Raw genomic sequence first — 17,743 nt, forward strand, 5'->3', positions numbered from 1 at the left:
CCACTCATGGGGACCTGCAATGCCCTGTGCAAGAGTTACCGCAACAAGCTGGGAGCTGGGGGGGATATAGCTAAAGCAAAGAGCTGCAACGCACAGAGCTTGGCCTCCACCGCGCAGCACTGGGCATGCGGGAGAGACTTCCCTGGCTGCAGCCTGGGAAGAGCCACAGAGATCCAGCGAGTGGCTCTCGCCCAGAAAGGGGCACTCCYCTTATGCCCAGTAGCCTTGACTTTCGCAGCCATTAGGCAAAGAGGTGGTTTTCAGTGGGAGTGAGTGCCTCCGGCTCCATCTGAAGCTAACGGGAGCTGCTGGCTCTCAAATCTCTTAAAAATAAAGCAAGGTACCTGGAGGCTCACCTTGGATGCACAGATCAGGTGCTCAATGTCAGTGCCTCCACATGTTTGCACATCTGCTTCCCAAACGATGGGCTACGTGCATCTGGACTGGGAGGCTGGATCACAGCATGGTATGGGGTCGCCCCAGCCTTCACAGTCAACTCGGGGTAGGATTGCTTCCAGAAGCAATGGCAAACCAGTGGTGTTGCAATGCGCCACAGTTTGCTGCAGGGAGACATGCTGGGTTAGATCCTTTGCTGGTGCGGATCAGTGATTTCTGTGGAGCTTCACCAGTTTGAACCGGCTTTGTAGCTGGCATAAAGCACAGCAACTCTAATGCTATGTGAGCAACCCTTGTGGGCTAGCAGAGGACTTTGGAGGAYGCGTACAATGGCTGGAGAAGGGAAGGACAGACAACATAGTGGGAAATGTCCTAGAAGACCTTCAGGAAGGGGACAACAGGTTCTATCAAAATGGGAATGATTCATCCTGCTGCTGACAAAATTAGAAATAAAGTAAGAATGGTAATAATAATAATAATAGTAATCATTATAATCCTTGCACTAGATACTAATTAGTAAATAATTATCATAGGAAAATCTCTTTTTTATTTTTTTCTGGATTTCTTTTTTCCCTAACCAGTCTGAATTGCATATCCAGCCCCCCATATCACAAAGGGATGGAAAGGGTGTTATGCTGTGAATGGAAAATTAACTCCCATCCTATGTTTCCCACTGTCCTACAGCTATTTTCCACAAAGGCTCAATGGGACTCCCTAGGGGAGGGACGGGAACGTTATGTTTGTTCCTGCTTAGCACCCAGAGTACCTGCTTTCCAGATGCACACCTCCGCAACTCTGGGTTTTTTTACAAGTAGGTCTAGGAAACAGAATAATGACAGGAGGATCATTGTGAGACACTCGATGTGTGGAATTGTAGCCAAAGTCTGAATTCACCAGAAACCAATAATCTGAAATAGCCACAACCAACTGTCCATAGCTTTTTCTAGAATGGCTTTAAACAAAAAATATAAAGAGCCATGGACAGTCTCCTTACCCCTGTCCAGAATTTGATGTAAACAACATCCATAGAAACTGGGATTGTTAAGAAAGTTTATCCATATATCTGGATAGCAATAAAAAGCGTTTCCTAGGAAACTGTAAAATCCTGTACCAAGCAGTGTACAGCCAAGCCGAGAGGAACGTTAGGTTGATTTATATTTTCAAGGTACAACTTCGCATGATTTCTTTTAGATCCTGTGATAATGTACAAGGAGAACACGTGTGAAGGTCAGGGCTGTGGTTTTTTTGTTTGCTTGCTTTCTTCTCTGTAGTATCTCTTGTGTAACTCATTGGTCTGGGTTTTCTCTTCAATTCTTGTGTGTAATAACAGGGCATTACCACTCCCTGTGTCTGTCCTTCCTGATCATGCCAAATCTACATCAGTAATTTCCTTCTGCTGCCAAAGAAACAACGGTTTCGTGTCTTCCCATTTCTTCAAGRACTGCTGCCAGCATGCTCAGGTTGCCATCAGGGAAATTCTGGGCTTCCCAGAGATCCAGGATCACCCCAGTGGGACTCGATTTTGTAGCAAAATAATTTAGATACCTGCAACAAGCCAACGGGAAACTTTTTTTTTGCATGACTGTTAAGCGAATTTATACAAATCCAGCCGATCCCAACCATACCCACCACCAGCACCATCAGGGTGCTCATCCTCCGTGGTCAGCTTGACTAGGCTGTAGGTATGTCCACTATCACCTATTTCAGCGGCACCCTACACGGAGCCTGCTGCACATACCTGGGAGGGGGCTTTGCTGCTCGAGCGCGCGAGGGCCGCCCTGCTCACCTGTCCAGTTTCAGCTTGTGGGCCAGCATCCTCCAGTCGTGGCCCCTGGTCTGGGGAGCGTCGAGGCTGCTGCAGAGCTTCTGCCGGATCGGCAGGGGGATGCTGAAAGCGCTGGGCCCTACGATCGTGGTGATGGTGCCTGCCGAATCCATGAGAGGATAATCGATGCCAGTAGGTTCCTGGGRTTGGAAAAGAAGGAAAAAAACGCTGCAGTGTTATTGCTGAATGCAAAAACTGTCACAGGAGAGTTCTGGGCCTCCTAGGCCCAATGCTTTTACTGGCATTAAAGGGGCAGCAGACCTCTGCTAATCAAGTTGTGTTGCATTTATGTTAATCAGTTGAAAAAGAGAAATATTTGTAGCTGACTGGATAGACAGCAGATTTTTCTTTTTTTTTTTTATTGAGGGTGAAGAACACTGTAACTGGAAAACACAGAGCCCTGCTTAATTAAATTAATTACTTGAAATAAAGAAAGATCAGGCATTTGATATGTTTTAGAGCAAATTACTACTACTACCAGGGCTGAAATGGGATTTCCCCACTTGAGTGAAAAAAAGTCTCTCAAAGGTTGAAGGTAGGATCCACACATAAGGAAAGCTGAGTATTTAACTATTTTGTGCAGCGGCCCTTCTGTATAAGGCGACATAAAGCGGTAAGGGGGTGCATGCACGTGTGCACGGGTGTGCGTGTGTCCCCAGGTCCTCTGTACACTCAGAAAGCTGGACCACAGGTGGAAATGCTTTCCCCAAAGTTGCATCGGCTGCTGCTCCCGTTGCCTGCACCCCGTGGGGCAGCACCGGCGCTCTCCGAGGCCTTTGATGCAGGACAAACCATGGAGAAATGGTTAATGATGCRGAGGCTGATCATTTTTATGTGGCTCTAAATCTGCGCTGAAGACAGACAGAGCGAGCACTTGGAGCGCTGCTGTCCGCCCTCCTCCCCAAGACCAGAGCTTGGCTTGGCTCTGAAAGGCAGCAGAGGTGTTTAAATGGGAACGTCACACCCAAGGCCAACCTGTCCCCTACAGTCTCCCCGGTGCCCTTCTTTGGTGGGGTGCTCCCAGCTTTAACACGCACCATCGACATCGCTCCGCACAGCGAGTGGGCGGATTGAGCACCCACAGGGAGGTGGAAGCAGGGACCGGCGTTAATGGTAGTGGGCAGCTCCTGAAAATTTGGGTGGTTGAGTTTGCTTAGGAATCACCTCCCACACCCACACAAATTGGGAACTTTTGCATGCTGTTGGGTGATTTTTGGGAGACCGGGCAGCCTCGTGAGCACAACAGCTCYTTCCCTTCCTGTATTTCTGGCTTGGTGGCTTGCTGACCCCAAAGACCAGGAGTGGCGTAGGGCAAGAGGGGAGGGCGGAGGGAGTACTGATTTTTAAGACGTCCCTGAAGACGCATTTCAAGTCAGGATTTTTGCAGTTCTGATCTACTCATCTAGTCACACCACTAATTAGCTTCTTTAGGGATCATCTTAACGTATCGCAGCTCTTCTCCAAGCATTCAGGAACAGCCTTGAAGTGGAGCGTGCGTCCCCAGCCGCAGCGCAAGCAGGAGCTGAAGGTAAAAACAACAGGGCTGCTCCTGGCTGGGAGGGCCAGGTCCCCAAACCGCAGGACCCAAGGTACATGGGGAGCTGCTTTCCAACACCAAACATATTGATGTTGGTACAAGGAAACCGCAGTTTCTCGATGAGGCCCTGCAGGGTTGCTAAAAACTAAGCTGAACACAATCTGCGCTGCCCGCTAGATTGTACAGCAGGGACATTTCTCTCATATGAAGCCCTTCTCATCTGAAGCTATCAAAGCATGCTGGGGGAAAAAAAAAAAGGCAAGCATGACTTGTTCTCCTTTTACAACTCTCATTTGTGTCTCCAATTATCCTCGTTTGCAGTGTGACCGGCCTGAGGTCACGCTGGCAGAAATGGGGGGGAGCAGCTTCGCCTCTGCCAGATCACAGCCCYGAGCAACCAGAAAAGCTAGTGCAAGATGCTCGTTGCTAAATGTCAATTTGTTTGCTCTTCTGTAAGCTGTCTTGTTGCTTTGTGTAAAACTGGCTGCTGGGAAGGCCCTGTAAAACCCCAAACTGTCTCAAAACTAGACAACTCTTGGTTTAAGCTGCCATCACAAATCCCCCAGGAAGTTAGCTGGAGATATTCACAACAATCATTCAGGGTCTAAGTCGCCCCCTGCAAAAAGTATATAGAGAAAGGAGGGGAGAGTCAATACCTGTGGGCAATGAACAGCATTATACCTCTTTTGCCTCCATTCCTTTATCCACTTCACTTAATTCTATTCCACTCTAGAAATATGCCTTTTTTAAAAAAAATAATGAAAATTTTGGCTAGCCAGTGAAATTTTTAACCAGAGGTGGTTTATGCCCTGCTGCCTTGTCCTCAGCTAACWCGCCTGAAGACGTACCGGCTATGGCACCCCTCTGTCAGCACCGAGCACAGCGCTCAACCTCCAGAGAGGTCTTCAAAAGCCAAGGGTGAAGGACCTTTATCACACTCCTTTTCTCTCTCCTCRCTTATTTACACGTTTTGGCACTTAAGAGGTTGGTATTTTAGAAGTTCCAGCTGAGACTAGGTCATGCTGTGGAAGACACTGCATAAAGTCAGAAGAAGCCACTTTCAACTGCAAAAGTTTTACTGCCTTTGAGGGGGAAAAAAAAGAAAGCCCACAAAGGAATGGAGGGGGAAACACTATAATTATATTTTTACCGTGGGGTGACTGAGGCAGATCCAGCAAAGAACAAAGGCACCAGCAAGGCAGGTCCTGCAGTGCCTAAATTTTAGATGCCTGCCTCCCCAACAAGGAACAAGGCTCTCTGAATAACATACACAATTTAAAATCACCAAAACCAAACCAAACCAGATGTCATCCTGAAAGCAGTGACCAAAACACAGCCCAACATGATTGACCTATTCCCTTGAAGAAACAGCGAGGAACTAAATTTAAGGTTTCTTGACACCTGGTCCAGTGTCTTTATCATACAACTTCCTTCCTCTTATGCCTGTCTTACCTGGAGGCATACATATTGTTTTTTTTAAGTTTCCAGGCAACTTTTGCCATCGAACAAGCTGAGGTTTTTTTGTTTTTTGTTTTTTTTAATAAAAAAGTTGACACAGCGCTGTCTGCCAGCCCTTAGCAGCTGAAGGTCCTCCTGCCCCTCACACAGTCGCTAGGGACTGCCACTCGGTACCAGGCGCGATGAGCAATTCTCGCGATCTGCAGCCTCGCTAATGGCAGCATTATTCCCTCACTGTATTCATCCCTGCTGGATGGGATCGYAGCACAAGACAGGAATATTATCCCATTCCCTCTGAATCTATTATCAGGTCCTATTACATACAAGCAGCTGAGGATAATTATAGTGTGTACTTGCATTTCATTAAAGTTACTCTCAGTTCTTTCTCTTCTTTAGGTTAAATTAGAGATTACCTCAATGCAGCACTTATTACAATAATTGTTTATGATACTTGTTTTACCATCTGTCTTTAATGTTGTGTTTTCCCCAGCTGAATATATAACTTTACACCCAATAACCGAGCAGATGTTATGGGTAATGACGCACACCGTCGGGGCCCTACAGCACAAGTAACTTTTGCTTGTTGTCTCCCTGTCCTTCCCAAAGTCAGCCAGCAGTGTTCGTCGCTCACAAGCTGGTCTGATCTTTCTCAGTAGCTGAGGTAATGATGYTGCTGCACAAAATACTCTAACTACATGGTACCGATGCCTCCTCTGCTGCTTCACCCTGTGACTCATCTTCAAAGGGATTTGGAGACATGGTTGAAAGTAAACTACRAAAGGTAAATAATAAATAAATAAAAGCAATACAAGATGAGGGCATGTTCTGGGTTTGCTGTGGGAGGCRGGTTAAGTTCCCAAATGCACTTACCCTCACACTCTATCCTATATAAAGAGAAAGGAGCAGCCCTTCAGCACGACAGGAGTTTGTTCACCCTGCTTCTCTGACCTGCGTATTTCAAAGGATTTTATTGTGTTCCTTTGTCTTGACCTAGTGGTGATTAAGGASTGACACTAACCTCAAAATTGTGGCAGCACCTGGGAGGTACCAGGCGCAAAAGCCACCAGCATAATCAGTGAAGTCAACACTGCTTCACACCTGAACTGATTGCTCAGGGCCAACCCTAAGTTTTACTGCCCCAAGGGGCTAAAAATCTTCAGGTGCTAAGTAGCAATGGTAAAGATTTTTCAAAACCTGTGATCATTTTTCTACTGGAAAATATCAGCAGTCAAAAGAAAGAGTATTGAAGATAGTAGTCATGATTTGTAGCAGTAGCAGAGTCTGAGGGAGAAAGTCTATTGCAGCTGGCCCAGCTGATATTCTCTATTTCACAGCACTTATTGTGTGGGCTTAGAGTGAACTGGTTCACATGAATGTATGGTAATGACATTTTCCTATTCTCCTTTCTCCCTTTCCAGCGAAAGGKCAGGCACGGCGGCCTTGTGCAGCGGCCTGCCAGGAGACCAAACATSCAGTGCTTCCTGAGGAGCTGTAGGCAGAGAGCTCCGCCACGTAGACAGAGAGGGGGCACCAGCAGGGAGACCATCCTTGCCCTCCCTCCCTTGAAGGAGGGATGCTCCCTTCCAGATGAGTGGGTGGAGGGAAAAACTAAGGGAAAATGCAAGAGAAGACACAGAGCAACAACTTAATCCAGCCCTTATGTCCATCCCAGCAGTCTGAAGCAAAATGGGAAACACTAAACAGGTAGAGATGGGAAGGGATATAGCTCCTTAACTCTCCCATTTTCCTGCAATCTGTTAGGGGAGAAGTGCAATAATGCCATTTACCTCTGACACTGAGCAGTTGAGCTGAAAGATCTGCCCTTCTCCTTCGACCTGCCGTACGCAGAGTTTACACACCAGCTCCAGAGTATTCAGGCTGAACCTCTCCAGCGTGAAGGTGCAATGTAGGTTCCTCTGACACCCACTCCAGATGTGGTAAAAGGGAATCTCCTGCAGAAAGAGAAAAAAAAAACAACCAAGGAAGTCTTTTAAATTGTAATAGTTTTCCCCAATCTCCTTCAGCAGATTACTGGCTCAGTTCCCACATGGCCCTCAGGAAAGGAGAGCAAAAGGCCTTGCAAGACCAGGTCATGGATGCTGTAGGATGAGGAACCACAGGCTTTGTGCTGCTGTCAGGGCAAATAGTCCAAGGAAAAAGTGTCCACAGCGCTGGAGCTGGGCAACTGGTGTTTTTAAACACCCTTGTGCGTCTCTGTATTTCTTTAAGCCCCACTGCTAGGACCTGATGTGAGCAGTTTGTGATGCTTACCTGGTACTTAGCCAGCAATTTGCTCTTCCAGAGAGAGTGGGCAATGTCATGAATGGACAAGCGGAGGTTGTGGGTGCTTCCYTTGAAATGCAAAGCTTTGGGCTCTTCCAATAACTGCCCGCCCATCTGCCGCTCAAGCTGTAGCACTTCCTGCAGGTCAGCAATAAACACGAGAGAGCAGTCAGGGTGTGATCCAAACCACATGTCGGTCTGCTCATGGTGGGCTACTGTAGTTGCAGCAGCTTGTATAATATGGAAAACATGCACAGGTACTGTACAGAGCTATACTTCCCGGTGAACCTGAATTGCACTAGCGGAGCTGAACGTAATCCCCCCGCCAGGGGTACAGCAGGAATGCAGGCCCCCCTGTCTCATTTGGGAGACACACCATTACCTGACAGGTCCTGCATGCAGGAAGCTTAACTGCATGCAGTTAAATTGAAGTCAAAGACTGTGCATCTGGGCACTGTTTGAATAATGAAAAATATCAGTCTTCCCTATTGGTCACCAGATTGGGCATCTAAAGGTAGCTTTACTATTTTGCTTTTGAAAGGTCTTATTTGTGCAGGTCCTGCTGATATGTGACTTGTGCCTACTTCAGCTGGTTTTTGGCCACATGGCAAACTGCTCTGTGGCAGCAACACAAGAAATGAGAGGCCTACTCCTGAGGCCAACCATCTAGCACAGTGCTAGCAAAACAGGAGGAAGACACTGTGACTGAGCAGTTTGTAGGGATGAATACATAAATTCAGGGCTACCGAAACACTGATCTTATAATTAAAAGGTAGTAAGCTAAGAGTCTGCTCATTTTTCTGATGCTAAAAATAAACACATGCCCGTAATTAATGAGACTGCAGTGGACTGTTAGCTACAGAGATACAGCCTATTTGTAGTACACAAGGAAGAAGCAAGAACAACGGCAGCCACACGAGCGCCATTAGAAACAAATACAGCCAAACTCAGTCTTTACTTACAAAAGCCAAACGAACAGTCTCATGCTGCCCAAGTCCATCAAACCCAGAGTGACCATGTTTGAGGAATACATGGGCATGCAAAACCAGGACGCCAACCCAGGCTAACTAAAGGTGCTTGCATTTTAGCTGAAGGCAAAACAAGCTACTCTTGATCATGACAAGGATCTAGTTAGCATAAGAGAAAAGTTCAGGTCCCTCGTGAGCCCCGCACCTGACAAATCCCGAAGCTAAAATGATGTTTGTTTATCAGCCATTAGAAGAGAAGAAACATAATTAGGAAACCTTTTAGATTAAGGCTGTGCCAATGAATCAGTTTCAGCATCTTTCCAGTACCCCTAATTACCTCGTCAAGATGTCTAAAGAGCAATCGATAGTAATTATCTGATTACTATAGATCTTCATTATGTCCAAATTATCTCCCTGGAATGGCTGGAGGAAGATTCATGGCACGGCGTGAGCTAATTGCAGGTACGGTCCCTCGAGCACGCATGTGGCGTCGTGCAGAGGGCTGCCAGCAGCTCACACGCGTGCGGCCCTGCGTCCTCCTGCCTGCCCTGCCGGGCCCTCTCCAGCCTCACGGATTTGCGTGTCTAATTTCAAGATCCCACTTTCAATAATCACCCTTATTCACCGTAGCCCCTCTCCACGCTCTGACAGGAGGACACTGGAGGARCGTGCTCTTCTCCCATGCTGGCAAGTCAATTAATTCAGAATTAATTTGGAGGAGCCACCATGCTCACCATGCCCCTTCACACCTGCAAGTTGGCTTTGGCCATATGGCATTTTATCTGGTGCGGTGCTCATCCTACCGGCAGGCGCCGCTATGCCATGGGAAGCTGAAATCTCAGCAGTGAGTTGCCGCAGGGGGTCAGGCCACCTTTCCTGTTGTACGGCCCGGGCCGTACAACGGCCACCCTCTGCATTTGGGCACGCGTCCTCACCAACGGGGCACAAACAAGCAATGGCATTTACTGCATGTGGTTGCTTTTCTCCATTAGAGGGGAAAAATATGCATCARATAACTGAGAAGAAAACAGCATGACCACTGCAGTGAGTTTKTTGTTGTTGTTGTTGTTGTTGTTGTTAGAAAGCTGTTGTTGTACAGCACTAAGTGGGTTGTGGGGGCGAACACCCTGCTAAAGCATGAAGTAACTCACTCATCTCCTGCGCGTGAGCCGGGCTGCTCAGTCACTGCCGTGCTGATGCACGGAGCTCAGGTGCCTCAGTCGCAAAGCCATATATAAATAGTTAAACAGACAGGAATAAAGCAGTGGGGTTTCTTTATAGTTATTATTATATTATTAATTTCTTTACAACAGACTAGTTTGGGCATCCAAGTGCACAAATCTAAAAAAGAGGCTAACGGTTGTGATCATTGCCACCCTCGCCCTTCCCCGAAACGCATTTTTGTGCCTGTCCTCAGCAGGCGTCACAGCCTCCATGGGGTGGAGGGCTCTGCATGGCTGAGCAGTGCCGAAGAGATGCTGCTTCCCACCCCCCAGGAATCAGAATGAGCTGTTTCCACAAGAATATTTATGACAAGCCGTTAGACTTCCCTACTGTACTGCGGGCTCAGGCGGCTCGACAGCGAGCGCTTACTGTGCATGATGAGAGGGAAAAACCTGCTGGATAAATACTGCACTGTGTTTTATAGTGCAACTGCTTGTCTTCCTTTGGTGGCTGTTAGGACATACACAGCATATGTCACCCTCATTCTTAGTTATAAATAATAAGACAATACATTCAGTTGCCTATTAAAATAAATACATAACCCCCTATAAAGACTCTTCCAGGCCTCAAACATTGCAATGTGAGAACATCTCACGCTGCTTTTATTTCCCCTTGCCTTGCCTTGAACAGCCCTCAATTGCAGCACTGTGCTCTGGGAACATGGTCGGCTGCCGAAAAACAGAGACATTTCACTTGCTGCCGACAACTTTCCAGCCGCCTCCAAATTACTTTTAACCTCGGGACCCTTCAGCTCGCTGGCTCAGCCCCATCCGCACACCTTGCCCAGTAAATGCTGGTTGCCCCAAGGTTGCCCCAGGGCACGGCCGGGGCTACTGCACTGCTAGGTATTGTGAAAACACACCGCAAACCACCATTTTTTCTTTTAAAATAGACCGAGTTTGAGCCCCAAGGACACTGTTGCAAGGGGCCTGTTTGTACACGTCTGTGAGGGTTCATGTTCAACCCTTTAATCTGCACATAGTTTACTAGTTTGTTTTTTTTCCTTTCCCAAACCTCTTGTTTCCGGAAAAATATGAGTCATAGGTTCATATATGAGTTTATGGCCAGAAAGCACTTGTGCTTGACTGCCTGTAAATCACAAGCTCTCTTGGTCTTGAACCCAGGAGTCGTGTTTGTGTACAGTGCCACTTGCGTGTGTGTGCGCCCACTCAATCTTGAAGCAAAAACGCTGAAAAGAAGAAAACTGAAACACCCGCCCTGTGCTGTAGAAAGCAGGTGGTGCCAGTGGGATGGTGGCAACCAGACTGGCTCAGGGACCTGCGTCATGGGTACTGCTGCCCACTTTCCTCACCAAACTACAAGCTCATTTTGGGGTCTAGCTGCAGCAAAAGTCCAAGAATTGGTGTTTTTAACTCCTCCCTTGGGCCTGCTCCTCCCCCAGGTGTTTATTGCTGCTTCTTATGGTAAAAGATGGTCCCTCCGTGTTACTCAGCTGTTGTCCTGATCCCTTGTGCTGTTGCCCTGAATCGGATTAACTTTACCTCACAAAGTTCCCCGCAGTCTATTAGAAACAACCCAACGACTCTTGAGTAACATCTAATTTGATTCCCCCCCCTCTGGCTGCATTAACTCTCTGTTCAAGGCCACTCGCAGTCACTTATTGCTACCTCAGGCCTTGAGGAACCAGCGGAAAATCGTATTAGGTAACACGGGCCCTGAAGAGCAGCGGCATAAAGTTGTGAATTTTGAAGTACTTCCACTCGATCAGCACAAAGGGCCCTTTCCRATTTTTAAAGGGGAAAAAAGGGAAGATCGGAGGAGGGGAAATAATGGTTTCTGAAACCCYGATAGCATCAACACATTGACACAGGCAAGCTCCCAGGCACTGTACAGAAAAAAAAGCATCTTGAACATGCTGAAGACACAATATGCCCATTTCAACTCTTACACTTTACTGTCCTTCTTATAGTCAGTGAAAGAGCTTCTAGTGTCCCAGTGACAAAGACAACGCATGGGCTTGGTATCAGATAGTATTTGGGATGAAAATGCTTTGTGCCATTTACAATGTTGAAAGTCAGTGCCCCAAAACCCACAAACATCTCCCAACCAGTGTATGTGGACATGTATCTGAATAATTCCCAAATAAAGCTGATAAAACAAAGCTGTGTTCAGCATGASGATGACTCTGCTCAGAGTCAGGCTTTGAACTTGTTTTGCTGCAAAGATGCATTTGGGAAGTTGCACTGATTATGATTAAAGAAGAAAAAAACCTCTTAATAACCTCCATTCTTACATGTACAGTTGGAGTTACATATTTTATGAGTGCATCTATTATAGATACCATCTGTATAAATACACATTTATAAAGAGAAATAGCGAGTATGTTTATCTATTTATTTATCTGGATGTCATGCATGTGTGTATGTGCGTGGGGCATGGTAGAATTATGCAGTGAGAGTAAGGTGTATAGTTAGAGAAAGCAACAGCTTTGGTTTATTTTAGCTGCAAATTCCCAGCACAAAAAACTGCACACGAAGAGGTGTAATAAAGCAATATGAAAGCAGGCAGTGATTAACAACCCAGAAGCTTCTTTTATCATTATCAACTATTTACAAAGAGGCATTTATATGTTTCCCCATCTCTGGGGAGCTGGCACTTAGCATTAAAAATACATGAATGACGAGTGAAGCCGGGTGTACCTTATGGCCTTTTAATAATGCAAAAAATCTCAGGATTCAGGATATGATACAGGTAAACAAAGGAAAAAAAGGAGGGTGGGCAAAAAATAGTTTAGTATGTGTGTGAAAWCCTTATGTGAAAGACAAATCATAGTGGGGGGTTTTACAGTTAAACTGTAAAACACTGGCTTGTTGTCAAGCTCTTCTAATCACAAAAATTATCTAGGGAATAGAAATTGCACTAAGTAGCACACCACTGAAGGGTCTATTCACTCCTATTACAGCAATCCTGCTGCAGCTAGATGATTAAAGAAAGAAGAAGCAAGCGAGAGAGCAACAGCTACCTTAAGGGCATCCTGCGTGTCATCGAGGCAGTAGACCCGGATGCTGTACTCCAGCGACGAGCAGGACAGCGGTCCAAAGATGGCCAGTTTGAGACGTTTTGCAGCTGCTTTGGTGATCGACTGCCCCACCAAGGCATATGTGCTGAGGGTTTCTGTCAGGATATGGCAGGCCTCCGGGTCCAGCTGGATGTAGCACGGAGTGGTGAAGTTTTCCTCCCCGACTACCACCACATCCTAAGGGAGAAAGAGGCCAAGTTAGGGCTCCCCACCCCCCGGCACCATTCTTCTTCCTCTGCTCAGCCCAGGCCTGGCCTCAGTCCCCTTTGAGACAGCCATACCCCTTTCAAGCCTGGCCATGCTCAAAGTCCTTCCTGTCCGCACCTTAGGTTAATCAAGATTTAAAATCCCCGCTTCCAGGTTTTCTCCTGCGTGGGCATGGGGAGGGGATGATTTCTTCAGGGGTGGTCGTAGTCGTGGTAGAAACCTCTTCCCATCCTCAGTTTCAGACCTGAAACTGAGCCCTGTAGCTGCCTTTAAACCATGGGCAGAGTTAGGCAAATAAGGGAAAATATCACCAACAGCTTATTGAAAAAGAGGCTTGCAGAATTAATCATTTGGTGGCCAGTGTTCAACATCAGGAGTCATGTGCATGTTGCATAAATAACTGCCCTTCACTTCTTAAGCATGACAATAAGGAGTTACAGAAACTCAAGGAGGAGAAGTAACCTCTAGGATGGCCAAACGCCACACCTACATGAAATATCACCTGCTGCTTCATCGGAATAATTCTCCATGACGAGACTGCAGGGCAAGTGAAAAAAACACACACAGCCTGACTGCAAACAACCTCCTCCCTGCGCTTGGAAGAAAACAGCTCCCCTGCTAACTTCTCCATTCAGCCCTGCATGTAATATCCTCCGCACAACACAAGGTGCTTTGAATGGTTTAGAGAGAGCGGAGGAAAAAAGGCAGCAGCGGGTTAGGGCTGTCTCTTGCGAAGCCAGGTAGGTGCCACGTGAGGCCCAACACAACTCATGTGTTTCATGCCTGCTGCCTCGAAGCGTGGAGCAGAGCGTACACATCTGGCAGCCGAGCGGCAGGGCTTCGCTGCAACTTGGTGTCGGTCCGGATCCCCGGTCCGGGAAACGCAATCACGCCGCGTTTGTGGGGGTGACACACTCTTTCCGCAGGGCAGAAGACAAGGTGCTGCAACACTGATTACATCCCCCTCCGGCCGGGTCGGTGCTAGCTCTGGCACGAAGCGCTTGCCCAGGGCAATGCCACCTCCTGCTGCAGGGGGTGTGTGTGCCCCAGGACCCTGTGCGTGCTCAGCGCCGGCGGAGCAACGGCTCGGTCAAGGGCAGGAGGAGAAAACGCCAATAACGAACAGGCACAAATGAGGAACAGACGTGCAGTGCCAAGAGCTAGGCCAGCAGGGTGCATATCAGTTGGCTAGACAGGGCTGGGCTGCGTATGCCCCTTCGCAGCACGAGCAGGAGCGCGTGCCGCGGGCCGGGGCACAAAACCAGGATGCCTTCAACGGCAGCGCTGGAAAGGGCACTCTCGCTGCTGTCAGCCCAAGCGCCTTCGCCGGTCACCCTGCCCTCATTAACCCTCCCGGCAGGAAGAAGGTGCCCTTGCCAAATCAATTATGTCAGACAAAACTGGCGGCAGCAGCTACCTAGGAGCAAAAAAAGTTTCGCAGGAGCTGGCTYCGGAGAGGAGGGCTCTGCCAGGACAGCTGAGCCCTGCAGAAAGTGTCCTTTTACGCCCCGGCTACAACAGACGATCCTTCTGCCACCCTGGCCCGGGACCTCCTCTCCTGCCGTGTTCCTGGCAAGCAGCTACCCCAGGCTCCCACCAGGCTCRTATAGCTCCTCCAAGGTAAAAGGGTGCAAAGTCCGATCCTGACAGCACAAACTGGGTCAAAGAGATGCTCTGCCAACTTCTTAGGAGGGAAAAAACAAACTAAAAAAGAAGGCCTATGTATTTTATTAAGCTGGCCCAAAGAGTCTTGATGCTGAAGCTGGGGATCATTTGCAGSATTATTATCACTTTCTTGAAAACTGATTATAAGCCAGGGGAGTCCAAACCACTCTGTGAAAAACAGTTTCTTTTTTTCTAGCATTGAATCAGAACCTGATTTTCAGCCAGTTTTTTATTTTGCCTTTTCTTTTCCTTCTCTCCCCATGATTTTGGCACAGTGTCCTGCCAAGACCAAAGGCTGAAGTGCCAAAATCCCACAAGGAAGGCTATGTTTCATGACATTGAGCCAGAACTGTCCCAAGAAAGCATGTCTGCATGAAATGCTGGAAAGGAGAAAGGTGAGAAGAACAACTCCCCCCCCCCCCCCCCCCGCTCATCCTGCTCTGGTTTTATCTTGGCTGATTGTGGATATGCTTTGCAATCAGGGGGAAGCGCTCTAAAAGCTAGCGGTATTCCTCACTCCACAGACAGGATGCAGCACAGATAGGGAGAAGAGTAGAAATAAAAATAAAATAAAGCCCTGAGATGCAACCAACAATTGCTCATGGCCACTGGGCAGTTTAGAAATCTTAGGTGAACGTATTTATCTTGTACATAAGCCCAGGTTGATGATAAAATACTTTGTGGAAGGATACATCAGCAAACCAAAGACAGGCAGAAATTCTGTAAAACTGGTGCATTTCGGAGCAAATCAGGCCAGGCATGCTGACTACCTTCACTTTGCCTCACAGAAAAGTCCATTAAAACTGGTTGAGATCCCTCGATTTTGATCTCTGGCAATCAGAAAGGCCTGGGCGGCAAATCCCGCCTGCCCGGCAATGATTCCCACTGCTCGAACCCTGGCGCCGAAGTGCACTGCGGAGGGCCTACGGCAGCCAGTAYCTTGCACAGAAAATCCCAAATATTGGTGTCAGGGTTTGGAAGGGCAGCCCAAAGACAAACTGAGAGCCCTGAACGCGACCGCCGCAAGCGCTGGAGACTCACCTCCCACGGCCCCTGGGCTGCTTGGTGCTTCAGCTGGATCTGCCAGTCCTCCGTATTTGGCTCCGCGCAGTGGTGCATGGTTAAAATGACCGGCCGGGTTAGCAGCGCTCCTGGTGGCCCGCAGCTCACCACGGGGGTCAGAAGGGTTTGGCTGTCTTCTACGGGGGGCCTGGCAAAASGACAGGAAGAGGGATTTGTTAAGCGAGCCGAAAAAGGACTGCATGAAGCCATATGTAAAACGTGCACAAAGAAAAAGTCCTTCTCCTGGACAAAAAATAAAGGATATAGCAAACAGAGAATGGGTGTTTTGTGGTTTTTTTTTTCAAATCCTCAAATGTTTTTTGTCAAAATGCACTCATTTGTTAAAATGAAGGTTTAGGCCACAGCAAATTATGGATCACATTTGCTGGGCACCCTCCACTCTGAAGGATCCCCAAAGCCTTGTAGACCATATGCAGAGGCTTCATTTAACTGACTGCTGAAATGCAGACACTGCTGCATTTGGCAGTTGTTTAGTAGCATACAAAAATGAATAGTGGCTCTTGTAAGCACCATGTGCGAGAGTTATTTACTGCCTAGACAGGAAGAATTGAAGAACACAGGAAGCAAATGAACTAATGAGCACATCTGAAACCTCCTAAGTGAAACGCTGGTAGACAGCCTGTTTTAGAAGTGCAGTTGGGTTTCAGAGTCCTCACCAAATCCAGTGATGCTCCTTTTACTTAAAAGGCACTCATATCTCCTAGAAGCATGACTGCAAACGTCTGTGGGGAGCAGGTGCAAGTGGCGGATGGGGGAGAAAGCACGAGGGGATAGTGCAGAGGGCAAAACACACTTGCAGAGCCAGGGACTTCCAGGGATAATGAGGAGCTGTTCAATTAAAAATACAGATATTGTACAGTGTGCTTGCTGCTGATCACTAGGAGTGGATGATACGGAAAATCATATAAATATATACATAATATATACACATTGTATATGCTGTAGTTTGTAAATGATTTTGTGTGTGTGTGCATGCGCCTGTGTGTAAACTACCCCAGACCAACTACCGAGGAGTTTAAAAAGACAGGACACACGAGTGACTTTAACTATCCTGACATCTGGTGTATGACAAATACAGCTGAACGCAGCTAATCAGCTAACTCCCTTGACTACACAGAGGACAAATTCATGATCCAGAAACCAGCAAATGGAAGATTAAATGTGTTCAGCATGATCTACCAACTTAAACTCTAGATCAGCCCACAGGACCTTGCATCTTCCACTTCAGCGAAGGATTTGGTCCAGCTTGTATTTATAAATATTTGTATTTATATCTGGATTGATATTAGTGGGGTCAGTCAAGACAAGAGTAAATATAGTTAAAGTCTGCAAGCCTTTGCATCCTTTACCAAAAGAAAAAGAAAAAAAAATGATTGGAATCTTAGATAACATTTTCAAGGAGGCCAAACCCAGGACAGAAGCTGTGATGACATCCAATTGCTGCACCTATTCTGTCTATTGCAAAGATATGTCTACAGGCATATCCTAATTTTGCCCCCTCCCTGAATAATCGACCTATCCTACAGAAAATGAAAGACACGCTTCTAAGAAATCCTTTTGGTAAGTGGGGTGGAGGCACTTTTGAAAACTGTCTCGTTGATACAATTGTTGTGGTTTTTTTAATAACAGAATTAAAAAAAAAAGGCTGGCATGGAAAAATTGAAATCTATGTAAATCAGTAAATCCAGATGATATGCATCTGTGGATCCTAAAGGAAATTAGCTGATGAGCTTACCAAATGACTTAACAATTGTTTCTGAAAAGCCGTGGACTGGAAACAAACAGCTGCAGTAGCTGCCTTTCAAAAAAAAGTAAAATATGACAATCTGGACAGCTATCAGGTATTAGGCTAGTTGTTCTAGCCTAACAAATAGTACATAAAAAAGTGAAGCATTAGCAGATAGAGCACCCAGTTAGGCTCCTGGTGCCTGCTGCAGGAGTCTCTGGATTATTTTAAGATCAGGGATCATCCTCTTTTAAGACAGAACTGAATAAATCACTGGGCAGATTTTGAATAAAATGTTGCTTCATTTTCAGGCTCTTTAGCATTTTTCATA

The 17,743-nt window shown here is 47.0% G+C and overlaps 1 protein-coding gene across 1 annotated transcript in view; it reads right to left on the reverse strand.

Moving 5' to 3' along the window:
• Window positions 1-1,612: 1,612 nt before the first annotated feature.
• Window positions 1,613-17,743, reverse strand: part of UNC5C (unc-5 netrin receptor C) — a 94,794-nt gene continuing 78,663 nt past the window's right edge. Inside the window, exons 11-16 of the mRNA XM_026084195.1 lie at window positions 15,645-15,813; window positions 12,675-12,908; window positions 7,488-7,637; window positions 7,004-7,168; window positions 2,183-2,361; window positions 1,613-1,941 (exon numbers count right to left, since the gene is read on the reverse strand). Of these exons, the coding sequence (XP_025939980.1) occupies window positions 1,776-1,941; window positions 2,183-2,361; window positions 7,004-7,168; window positions 7,488-7,637; window positions 12,675-12,908; window positions 15,645-15,813 (1,063 nt within the window). The 3' untranslated portion in view covers window positions 1,613-1,775. The remainder of the gene's footprint in view (window positions 1,942-2,182; window positions 2,362-7,003; window positions 7,169-7,487; window positions 7,638-12,674; window positions 12,909-15,644; window positions 15,814-17,743) is intronic.

Source organism: Apteryx rowi, unplaced genomic scaffold, assembly GCF_003343035.1.
Source record: "Apteryx rowi isolate R43461 unplaced genomic scaffold, aptRow1 scaffold_63, whole genome shotgun sequence".
Lineage (NCBI taxonomy): Eukaryota > Metazoa > Chordata > Aves > Apterygiformes > Apterygidae > Apteryx > Apteryx rowi.